The sequence below is a fragment of the Spermophilus citellus genome (assembly GCF_964194105.1).
Source record: "Spermophilus citellus genome assembly, chromosome: 8".
NCBI lineage: Eukaryota > Metazoa > Chordata > Mammalia > Rodentia > Sciuridae > Spermophilus > Spermophilus citellus.
Genome location: NC_138189.1, coordinates 38,863,632 through 38,876,778, shown reverse-complemented (window position 1 = coordinate 38,876,778; position 13,147 = coordinate 38,863,632). Strand labels below are relative to the sequence as shown.

Here is a 13,147-nt window from a genome sequence, read left to right as displayed (position 1 = left end):
TGGTGATATAGGAGAGGGAGGGAATATTTTTGAATATTTAAGTTCAAATATCTCCAAGTGAACTTGAGCACTGCACCTTTGCCACAGACGTTAAACTATTATAACCTGCTTCACTCATCTATGTAACCTACATTTAATTTTGCATCTCTTGGCCCAGATAGATACAGATCTAATGAGGCTCTAAACAACACTGGAATAAATTGGTAAAACTGTAAATTAGATCCACTCCTGCCAAAATAGACAGAACCCTCAAGTGCTAATATACACTCTCTCCAAGGAGTATTTTTGCTTGTTTGTTGGCAAATTGCTCATGCAGATACCATCAGACACACCAGGTAAAAATTGACAGAAGCAGCTGAAGTCCAAAAACAGAGTAACATGATGCAGTGCAGATTTTTAGGAATCAATGAATTTTATTTTTATTTCCAGAAATAAGCCTTCAGATAAAACTTGGGAAATGAGTGGTTTCTGGGTACAGAAAAGGAAGAGAGAAAGTTATTAAATTGGCATGAGTGGTAAAGTAGCAAATGTGAGTTGTTTGATCTGTATATACAGGGCAGTAATTAAAAATTTATTATTGGACCACCAACAAGTTATGGGCTCAATGAATGAGCAATAGTAATATCCAAATCATAGAAAAGCGAATGCATGAATGTAGGTTTGGAAGATCAACTTCTTTTCAAGGAATGGAATTAATATGTATTAATTACTGCCTGGATATCTTTACTCTTTTCCATTTTATTCTACTGGAAGGACGAGCCTGTAGGGATAAAATGTAGTAGACTGGCCCCAAAATGACTCAGTGATCCCCACATCTTGATATTCATTCTTCTCCACTCTACATATCTCAAGTTGCTGTCTATAAGAAGCTTCTGGAAGGTCCCAGTATGAAAATTGCAGCACAAATCTCCATGAATTTGGAATAATTTCTTGACTCATGCTGATGACGCTCTTCCATTTGAAAAGTAGCTCCTGGTGAAGAGTACATGGTTGGCCATGAATAAAATATTTATGTGATTCAAATTGCATATCATGAACTTACTGTTATCGATTCAATGAACTATGAAATTGGGCATGCAGAAGTTATCCATCATAAGATGAAAGTGGTATATGATGAAAGAGGTCCCAGCAGATCCAAAAATCTCAAAAAACTTCATGAGCAGGATTGGGAGATTGGTGACAAGAAGCACCCTGAGAAATGCAGCTGAAACTCTTAGAATTGAGACAGAATGGGGAAAGACAACCAGAGGTTGACCAGATGACCCATTCTGTGCAGTTAACCTGTTTTTTTGGTCTCATTGGTGTTTGCCTTAATGATGTCCTAAATATATTACCAGTGTGCTCTTTAACTCAAAAATATCTGGCTTCATAGAATAGAAGAACAGTTCTATTCTGTTCCTGCACATCCAACCATGTACTCTTCACCTCTGTGGACATCTGTATACCTTCTTTTTATAAATGAAGTCTACTCAATGCATTCTAATTTGAATGTTCTGATTCTTGTTGGATCCTTACTGATAATGTTTCCTTCTGTGTCCTGGGGACTTTAAAAATGATACCTAATTTTAATCTTCACAACAACCCTATTATAATATGCTTTCTTGATAACCTTCTTACTATATAGCTGGCATTGGTCTTAATGTTTCCTATGAATTGATTCAATAAGTCCACACAATAGCCTTGGAGAGGTAAAGGAACCTATCTAAGATATAGTTACCTGCGTGGCTGGGATTAAAACCCAGCTCTAACCTCAAAGTTAAAGGTCATCTTCTACCATACTTTGCTGCCTTAGTAATAATTCATTTTCAGGTGTCAATGTGAGCATAAGCTGATTGAAAAATACAGGTCTATGAAAATAAAACATTCATTTGAATTGTAAGACTTATTTATGGTCTTTTTAAAGGCAAATAAATCATTTAACTGAAATTAAATAAAGATTAAGCTGCACCATAAAAGTCTAAGCATGACCCAGATTTACTGGCTAGTTTCTTTCTTCTAAATATTCAGTTTATATATAGACTTAATTCACTGAAAATTTAAGAGTTTGTTTCTATTTTTTAAATTCTTAAAGAAATATGACATACCTAATTCAGAATCCCTGCTAACAGATTTCCAAGGAGAACACTGTCTTTGGAATCCTACTCTTCTGTACATTTGTTAGCTAATGTGAGTCGTGACAAAGGTAAAGAAGAATATACTGTTTGGGGTAAAATTGGGGGTTCATAACCCACTTCAATCTAATGTATGAAATATGATATGTCAAGAGCTTTGTAATGTTGTGAACAACCAATAAAAAAAATCAAAAAAAAAAAAAGAAGAATATACTGGTCATTTATCATGTGCAGACTGAGGAAATGCGTAAGCCGGACCAGGAAAGAGGAGCCTGAGAAGGGAAACCACATCGGCCAGTGTGTTAGTAACTTATTCTTTTGCTTTCGTGACAGTTTTTGTCCTTCACTAGTGAAGGAGGGCACCTTCAAGATGGTCATATACTTGATAAGTCCCTGGGGACTTCCTCTTTTGGGATAACACCCCCAGCTTCATCTATCCAATGCCATGGATTTGTGACTCCCTAACAGTGAGAATGATCTGCTTTTCAGATAATACCTTCCAGTCCATTTTCTGTTGCTGCTGTTGCTGCTCAGTACAGAAGCGGTAAGTCTGTTCCGAAAGCAAATTCTTGGAAATGAATTCTTTCATGGTTTCCTTATTATCTACTGGGTCTCTGTGTCTCTTTGTATCTGCTGCTCTCTCCACCTGGGAACCCTTCTCCTATTTTGCCTGACCATTTGAAAGGTGTAGGTCAAATGTCAGGTGGTCTGTGATCTTTCTCCATCCCTTCTAGATAGTCACTTCTTCCCTCATATGCCCACAGCTGTGCCACTTGGTTCTCTACCTGATGTTTATTTCATATCTATTACTTTTATGTCTGTGTTCCACTCTTTACTTTCTCTCCTTTAAAGAGACTTGTCTTAGTTACCTGAGAATCTCCCCAAAACTATTGGTGTATCTTATACATTGGTGTCCAGTAGATGTGTAAAATATTAAACCCAAGGTACCATGTTAATTGTAACAGTTGACATTTAAGAAGAATGTCCCCATGTCAGTCGCTATGCTAAGAGGTTTACATTTATTCATTCACATAACTTTCAAAAATACCCAGGGTCTTTTCTTTTTACAATTCTCACTTTACAGATGAGGCAGTTGAGGCTTAGAGAGGTTACACTGCCTAGCTAAGGCCACACTATGAAATGTTGGAGTTGGGACTGAAACTCATGTTATTAATCAGGACCCCATGTGTGTTTATAACATTAGATGCCATCAAATGAGGTAATGCACACAAGACGATAAATGTTGTGCCTGATGCAGTAAGATTTTCATTATCGTGATTGTGATTTTATGTCCCTAATATGCACCAGACTCTGAACAGGTGTGTGACATGTTCTCTCAGTTTTATTTCATAACCACTCTACATACTCTTAGCATCTCTAGCTCTCAGAGAAGGAAACTTCACTTCTGAGAACTGGCAATGGGCCCGAGGAGAGAGAGCTAAGAAACCTTCTAAATAAAAAAGCAGATGGCTAGATACCTGGATCTCTCTACTACGGTTGTGTTAATCTAGTGGATGTATGGATACTCTTAATACCTATAGCTATTTGCAACACTATTGCTTTTCAATGCCAGACAAGTGAGAACACAAATAAGCCTGAGCAGAGATGAAGAACTTCCGGAAAACTACACTCAGCGTCACAGATGGTGGCTCAGCGAACCCTCAAGTAAGAAGCACGTGAGTATCAGGTCCAAGGTAGTCTGCACCCAGCGATTCCTGCTTGTCACCAGGGCCAGAACCTACCATTAGCTTGGCCTGTAACAAGTGCTCAATGCATAGCGAGTGAATGTTCTAGAAGCAAGCAAAAGAAAGAAAGAAAGAAAAAAAGGACAGTTTAAACAGCCTACTCTGCTGTATTTAAAGATAGAACTTGAACCTGAACAGTGAATGGGGAAAGAGAAATGTATTTTGATTCCTGCCATTTTGAGGCAAGGAGAAAATTTCAGCTCAGTGTTGGGAGAAGAAGTGTTCCTAGGAAGTGAGGTGAACTCAATACAAGCTTATAGCACAGGAAAGGGGGTGGCCACTTGTCTTCTTTCACAAGAATCCTTAAAACAAAGTGAAACTACTTAGGAGTCAATCATCTCTTAAGAATTGTAACATGCCAAACCCAGTGTGATGTTGTTAAGAGAAGTTGTGATCTCAGAAATCACAAAATGATATGTGTCGCTGGCCCCAAAGGCTGTTCTATTAGTCAGTCTTCCACCCTGATTTCTGTCTTGGCGTATACCTGGGTGGGAGACATGAAGTAGCAGGTAGATGCGCTGTATCCACACTGCTTTTTAGTACAGATTGCTAAAAAAGTAATTAACCAGAAAAAAAAAAAAAAGAGTGAAATTACTTCTGTGTTTACAGTCCAACAGGAGCTGTGGGCAACCTTCAAAACGCAAGCCATTGCCTCCCCTTCCACCCTCTGAGCTTGCTGAAGAGAGGATCCAGGTCAAGGCGTTGTATGATTTCCTGCCCCGAGAACCCTGTAATTTAGCACTAAAGAGAGCAGAAGAATACCTGATTTTGGAGAAGTACGATCCTCACTGGTGGAAGGCGAGAGACCGTTTAGGGTAAGGCTCATGGCTGAGTCCTTATCAAATTTCTCCTCCATTAGGCTCTGAAAACTTTAGAACATAAAGAAGACTCTATATGGTGGCTCATTTTCTCCTTTATAACCTCCCTTTGCATGGAATAGAATTCATGCCCTACCTCCATCTATAAGACTGAGCATTAGACCACCGTGATTTCAGGCAGGCAGGGAGGCTCAGAACCAGATACACCTGGCTTCACACCCTCATGCTGCCATTTACTGCTGTGGGTCCTTGGCAAGTTACTAGCCCACCCCGAGTTTATTTGTGAAATGGGAACAGTGATTCCTATCATACAGGTTCTTATTCTGATTTGTACTTTCTTCAGTTGGGAATTTTTCTTTTGTTCTAATTAAGCTCTAAGGTAAGAACAGAAATAGTATCTTATTCACTTTTATATTTCTATGGTGACTAGTTTTGGAGGCAAACATACTAGTAGTTGTTGAATGAGACTGGAAAGAAAAAAGATCCTTGATGCAAATAGATCTCATCATGTTAGATGCAATAGATTACTAATGCCTGACTATAATCTTGGGTTCAGAAGAATTCTGAGGGATTTCTGGGTTCCCTGGGAGAGAAAGCTGGCATTGATTTCTGGTATTTGACAAGATTAAGAGAGTGTAAGTATATAAGTATTATGAGCATTTCAATTACATGCCTTAATTCTGAATTATATTTCCTGATGTTGACTGTCTTAGTTCTGAGTTTAAGCTCATCATGTGATGACTTTTTCAGTGGAAAAAGAGGCATTAGTAGGTTCAAAATTGTGTCATTAATCACCTCTGTAGGTAGACTATCAACATGCCTCAGATTAAAAAAAAACCCCAAAACACTGTATTAATATTTGATTTCATAGTTAGATGAATTTAGTTTTTAAAATAATGCCGGAATTCTGTTTTGCTACATCCTCCAAACACAGTATCTTTCCCCAAAGCAGATATCATTAACCATTTAGTGAGCAGCCTTCCAGATCATGTTCAATGAGCTTATACACATAGATTGAAATATATGGGATCATTTGTAGGTTTAATTGACCTACATCTTACCACACTCCATGCTTTGCCCTGCAACTTGCTTCTACTTCTCAATAACATGTCTTGAAGATCATTTTGCAATTTTAAATGCTGATGAAGACACAGGAGAAGAGCCCTCTCTCCCCAGCCCCCACCCTTTTGGTAGATGTGTAAATTGGTATATCCTATTTTGAAGGCATTTTGCTGTGTTTTCTGAAAGAAGCACATATTTAGTGACTTAGCAATTCTTTGCTTGGGGTCCAGCCTAGAGAAATATTCTTGTGTACAAGAAGGCATGTTCAAGGATTACTGCTTTCAATAGGGGAGCAGCTGAACTAGAATGTCCACACTATAGAATACGTGGCAGCAATTAAAAAGAATAAAGCCAGCATCTTTGTAATTCGTGATTTTTTTAACCTAGTCACTATGACTTCAAATTATCATTTAAGTGCCTTTTTTTCCTTTTTGAAACTATTTTGAGGTTACAAAACCTCCTAAACTATTCATCTTATAAATTAAGATTTTTGTATTTCTTCTACAGGGATTTTTTGATGAGTTGGGAATGCAAAAAATGTTTTATTCTTTTTTTGAGAATTTAATCAGTAAACACATTTGATTTTCTCTTGCATCCTTGGGAGTTTAAAGAACTTTTGTCATGACAATGTCACAAGTGTGCTTAACATTTTGATTTTTGCTGCGTCTTTTGTTGCAGGAACGAGGGCTTGATCCCAAGCAACTATGTGACTGAAAACAGACTCACCAATTTGGAATTATATGAGTAAGTGTCTTCCAAAGTTTGCTATGTGGTAAACCTATGAAAATCAGGGACATTCTGGCAGTTTCAAAGTCTAGACACTTATTTTGGTCTGTGAAAAGAGAAGAAAGTAACACATTTGACAGTTTTAGCAATAGAGAGATCATTGGTCTTATCATGATTGATTTAGAAACTTCTTTTTCTTAAACTTCATTTTGTTTTGTTTTGTATGGCCAGGTTTCTTTTTTAACAGGGACAGAATGAGGCCATCTCGCACTTAAAAAAAAAAAACACCTATATATCCTTAGTGGAAAGTTTCCTTTAAATAACATCATTCAATTTTTCAATGAGTGGTAAATTGTATCTACTATGTAAATAATTCCTATATTTTGGCTCACGTTTTGAGGTATATTAGACATTGCTGAAGATAAGAACTAGGCTAGTGCTATCGTTTGGGAGAAACTTAGGCATGTTCAAAAAGGTTCTGCTCAAAAGATATTTTTAATACAATTATAAATTTGAAACAAGGAGATCTTCACAACTACTTTTTATAGAGCCTAATTTTTCAGGTGAGAAAATAAGGCTGACAGATTAATTTACAGGTAGAAAGTGGCAGAGCTGGGACTAGCCCTGTTTTTTAAAATAAATTTAGATTTTCAGTTTGAGCATTCGCTTCCTCCTTCCTCAGGTACTTATTTTGCAATTAGCAAATGTTTCCAGAAGGTGGCAGTAGATGATAGGAGTTGCCACACTAAGGGGCTTTTTGAGAACCACACATCAAAGAAATGAGAGAAACTTGCTTGGCCTTGCTACTAATTGAAACACACCTGAAAGTCAGATTCAGTATTTTCTTCCCTAAAGTAAATCCAGTTCCAAAAGCTTTGGTGAATAATGTAGGTTTTATTGGAGAGTAGAAGGAGATGACCACAGGACAACTCTACCAGGCTTCTCCATTGACTCTCTGTTCTCTCCCACAAACCACTGTCCTCTGTCTTCTCTCTACCTTCAGCCCATCTGCCGTGTCCACTCTGTTAACTTGAGCTTTGTAGTCCTGACCCAAGACTCTAGTCTCCAGTAAAAGCCAAGCCCTTAGGTGGCTGAACTCACACCTTCCTTAGAAAACAGCTTCACAACTATCTATAGTTATTCAGGCATGCCTCACACCGGTCTAATAGCCCCCTGGGTGGAGGGTGACCAACAGAAGCAGGACTCTTGGAAGGCCATGTTACAGGAGATTTTGGTTGAAAATCAGCTACAAAAAATAAGAAAAATAAGATTATTTTTCACCCCAGTTTGGATTTTCTGGAAGATTAAAGGAGTCCTCTGTGACAGTGCCTACTTTACCCAGTACTGTTACTTTCTTTTTTTGTTGTTGTTGTTAATTAAGTTGCTCATCGCCACCACTGTTTAGAACAGGCTTGGGCTCTGGCTGCAACACTCACTTACACTGTAGATTTCACATCATTTGAATTAAACAACTCTGGGGTTACCATTGCCATTTCATTTTGGGGGGCTTAAATTTATTTTTGATGTTTGAAAAATCATCCTTATCAATCATTCTAATTCTGGGAAGACTTTTAACTTTATGGATTAAAAAAACCAAATTTGTTAAAATATAGTCATAATAGGTATCATTATTAATCACAAAGTTGATTGATCACTTACATGTGTGCCAGCCATTTTTTCTAATGATGGACAAGAATTGCCGCCCCAGGTTGAAGTACTGAAATATGAGCTTAGGGATGGAGGAAACTGGCTCCAAATCCTGGCATCACCACTGGTTAATTCTTTGATTCTAAGCAAAGTTGCCAAATGTCTCTGGCTGTTCTGAACCTCTGATGATCTCATACGTGGGGGCAATTATATCTGTCTTGTATGGTATCTAGTAATTGGTCATTACATTCTAGGGATTATTATTCTTTCCACAAATAGGAAAGACACTTAAATTTTGGTCCACCTTGCTTAGTATTGCAAATATACAGCCTTACCTTTGTTACATTGGCTCCCAAATCACTTTATCTCTTAATTCTGTGTTTATTGTACATTTAAGATGGATCAGATGTGAGTGGTTCTCAGCCCTGGAGATACAACATGGAACACACAGAACCTTCCCTGCCTTCATGGAACTTACAGTTTCATGGAGACATTAAACAACACTAAATTCAAAAACAGATATATAATTCTAAATCGTAGTATTATGAAGGAAGACTGTAAGACATTGTGGGAGAAAACAACAGGGAAGAGGATATATAAAGTGGATGGGGATGTTGAGTTGGGAAGACCTTTCTAAGGAAAGGTATTTATAAATTTAAATAAATAAGAACAGTTTCCTTTATTCACCCTCCACATACTAAATGTTCTTAAACAATCAGTTCTATTTATAAGCTCAGTTAATTAAATTTCCTGAAACATGTAATTAGCATTAATAAACTGAATACATTCAATTATCTTTTTTAAATACTTCACATATTTGACCGGGCAAATTCACAATTGTAATGAGCCCTTTGTAAGTCTTTGAATGATTCTACAAATCTAATGAATTAAACTTGTAAATATGAGAAATCAAGTTCTCCTAACTGTATGAATATCTGTTAAGTATTAATCAAATTCTCTTCAACTTCAAATAACAAGTTTTAAATTGATTATGCATTTGAAATCAGATACAAAAAATGAATACATTGGATTCTCTTAAAGTGGTAGACAATTTAAATACCAAAACATGGATTATCCTGAACTTCTTATAGGAGTTTATCTCAACATCTCTACACTGAGTCCTTGATCTTCCCAGGGTTATAAAACAACTCCCTAAGGGAAACTGATGTACCTTCTCAGCTTTGGTGGGATTTCCAAGTCAGAAACTGAGGAGCCCAATACTGTTATTTATTGATTAGAAATCTAAGATTGGGCACGAAACTCAAGGCCTGCAAAAAAGTTTTGACTCAAATGTAGCTGGACTTGCTAATTTTTTTTAATCAACAGAAGCCCTGCCCCAACTCCTGTGTTCATATTATTTTGTACCTGTTATAAACACTGCTTTAAAAGTATAAGTTATGGACTTTCCTATTTTTTAAAAAAGACTTTTCTGACTTTTAGATAAAATTTTGAAATACTATCCTCCCAACCTCCCTTAAATTACCTTCACTGAATCCTTTTAACTACTTAACAGAATTGGGCTTTATTTTATAGGACCCTGAATTTGTGATATATTCCTATGTGGCTCTTGGGTAACTACTTTGAAGTCATTCTAATGATAGCCACATATGTATAAATTTTTAATTTATGTTTAAACAAAATTGGCAATTTACTTATGCTATTTATCACTGATAAATGAATACAAGTAATATAATTAGCACCAACACAAAAGCAGCATGAGCTCAATGTTTTTAATAAGCATTATTTTAAAAAAATATATAATTTATGTTAACTTTTTCCTTCTTGAATATCATCATGCAGTCACGGCTTTTCACAGATTCAATTTACTTTAGTGAGTTATAATCATTATTTTCCTTTTAACATCCAAATTTCACAACCTAACCAGTGGGGGCTCCTTACGCTAATTCCCTGTGTCTTAATTAGTTTGAAGAATTTTTTTTTCTTCCTACAACAAGAACTCTCAGACTCATCTTGAAATTCCTCAGTTGAATATTAATATTGACTAAAAAGTTCGGAATGATGCACAGTGTAACACTGAGTAACTTTTCTTCCAACACTAGTGGTCAGTGGTCAGATGACAGTGGTCAGAGCCATCTGTCATCTCCCATTGTCTGTAGTTTATCTTCCTAAAGTTCACTTTCAGTTTGATGACATCAGTATTTTAGATAACTAACCATTCTGACTTGAAGGCAGCTGTCTACTCCTGGCTGTGAAGAGAAGTCCACAAGTTGAGATGAGGAGTTGGTTAGTCACCATCTGGCCGGCCTTTGGTGACTCAGTACAAAGTTAAATATACACCTCCTTTCTTCTACTATCCACAAAATTTCTGGTAATATTAGGTTAAATTCCAAATTCTTTGTAAAAATGTTGTTTTTTTAACGAAGGCTTTTCAATTTTTAAAAATCTCCCTGTTCTACCACTTTTCTCTGCTTTCTGAATAACATTTGCTAACTATCTAGGTATGGTCATATCAAACTATATGTTTACTTTATAATATCACTTAATCATGTTTACTGTGTGTTCAGATATTCTGGTCACTTAATGACATGCTTAATGCAGAGGAAACACAACAATTGAAAGCAGAAAGGGGCTTGGTGAGTCTGGGGAGGAAAGAGCCCCAACATGACAAAGGTTTGTGAGCGGGGGAGAGTGGGGAAGAGATGTGGCAGGAGAGGGCTCCGGGGCAGGGTCCCATGTTGGCCGTTCCATGAGCTCTGTTAACTACCCACTCTACTCAGAGGGAATGGACTTGAGAGAATCAGATACATTAGGATGAATTTTAATTTTGGAAAGGGAAATAACACTTATGAAAGGACTCAAATAAGAAGTTCCTGAGAGTAAAGAAAGTTGGCTACTTTTTAGTTTGTCTGCTAAAGCTCAGCATTTGTTGAAGATGATGACTTCTTACCCACAAGCCTTTCATGGAATTTTACAAGATCTTAAGTCCATCCAAATTACATACAGGTGCTAAGCATGTATGTCAGAAAGTTTGAATGGGCTATGCTAGAATAACCAGACAATCAGACCTGAAATTAGTAAAATTGTATTAAACCTGGTCAGTTGTCCTGTAATATTCTATCATAATTTATCTGAATTTAAAAAAACCAGAACATTCTAAAATTAATTCTAAACCAAGGTCTTTAAAATGAAGGAAATAGAGTCAGATTATTTTTGGAAAAAAATTAATAAAAAATTTAAACATTATTTGTGTTGCTTTTATAGGTGGTACCATAGGAACATTACCAGAAATCAGGCAGAACGTCTATTGAAACAGGAGGTAATTATCATTGTAGTGATGAATAAATCTGAATATTTTCTAAATGTCTGAGACAGGCATATTATGAAGACTTTAATCAACCATACAGGTGTCTTGCTTCTTGTTCTTTCTAATTCTGAAGTTTTATTAAGAGTTCATCCCCAATACATGTTTCTTGGTGAGTTGGAAAGTCAAATATATTTATGTCAGATCATGTTTTCCATTAACTTGTTCATAGCAGCACAATTCACAATAGCTTTGAATTGTGGAACCAACCCAGATGCCCTTCAATAGATGAATGGATAAAAAATATGTGGCATTTATACACAATGGAGTATTACGCAGCACTAAAAAATGGCAGAATCATGGAATTTGCAGGGAAATGGATGGCACTAGAGCAGATTATGCTAAGTGAAGCTAGCCAATCCCTAAAAAACAAATGCCAAATGTCTTCTTTGATATAATGAGAGCAACTAAGAACAGAGCAGGGAGGAAGAGCAGGAGGAAAAGGTTAACATTAAACAGAGACATGAGGTGGGAGGGAAAGGGAGAGAAAAGGGAAATTGCATGGAAATGGAAGGAGACCCTCATTGTTATACAAAATTACATATAAGAGGTTGAGAGGGGAATGGGGAAAAAAACAAGGAGAGAAATGAATTACAGTAGATGGGGTAGAGAGAGAAGTTGGGAGGGGAGGGGGGATAGTAGAGGATAGGAAAGGTAGCAGAATACAACAATTACTAATAGGGCATTATGCAAAAATGTGGATGTGTAATCGATGTGATTCTGCAATCTGTATATGGGGTAAAAATGGGAGTTCATAACCCACTTGACTCTAATGTATGAAATATGATATGTCAAGAGCTTTGTAATGTTTTGAACAACCAATAAAAAAACTTTCTTCATAATTTCAGAAATCTATTTCTCCTGAAATTATTTCAACTCCAATGTACTGAGACTCCTTCATTCATTCTAACATGCTTTCTGCCTGTAGAATTTGTATTTGAGTTGCTCATATAACCTCTGCTGCAAAAGCAATTAAATATACTCTCTAACCTCACAAACTTACACTCATTAAAAACACAAACAGAAAAATACATGATGTAGTAGTTTCTTCATTCTTTGGAAACAAGGGGAGAGTAGGGTAGACAAAATATCAAATTCAGATCAGAACTACTCATTTAGGTCAAACCAAAACAAAACTGCATATAGTTAAATTTCCAAAGTCGGTAAATATTAACTGTGGGGAAACATAGAGTCAAAACTAGAAACTAGATAAGAGGTATTGTATCCTTAAGCACTGCTGTTGAATGTTGAGGAAATCTTGAAATGTGACTGAGAAAGAATCAGTTCTGTAACTAAAACTCAATACCTGTAATGGTTCAGGAGCAGGATAGACTCACTTTGTTGCAGAGGGACAGACAGGATGAGGGTCAGAGACCCAGCCTCAGGCAATATTGGGGTAGAGCTTTGTTTGCTAAGAGGAAATTGAAATAAATATGGTGTTTCCCTGGCATGGTCCCATAAACAGGCTTTTGTAAAATGATGTTAGTAAATTCAAAGAGAATGTCCATTTCTGATTTTCCTAGACTGAAGTGCCCTGTGTGGGAGTTGTATCAGCTTGAATACCTATCAGAAATGAAGAGTGTCTGGTTTCCCATAACCTCTCCAGCCAGTGGTTTATAGGAAACATCTGGATCTTTGCTCTTTGACACCTCATCTCAGTGTGGATTTGATTTGCACTTCTCTTATTCTGGGGATTTTAAATATTATTCATATATT

At 36.7% G+C, this 13,147-nt stretch overlaps 1 protein-coding gene across 1 annotated transcript in view; it reads left to right on the top strand.

The window, feature by feature from the left end:
- TXK (TXK tyrosine kinase) overlaps positions 1–13,147 on the top strand; it is a gene marked incomplete at its 5' end in the record, with an annotated part of 56,423 nt that overhangs the window by 11,666 nt on the left and 31,610 nt on the right. Inside the window, 5 exon segments of the mRNA XM_081304534.1 lie at positions 2,601–2,655; positions 3,685–3,787; positions 4,466–4,671; positions 6,415–6,480; positions 11,332–11,386. Coding sequence (XP_081160660.1) covers positions 2,601–2,655; positions 3,685–3,787; positions 4,466–4,671; positions 6,415–6,480; positions 11,332–11,386 — 485 coding nt within the window.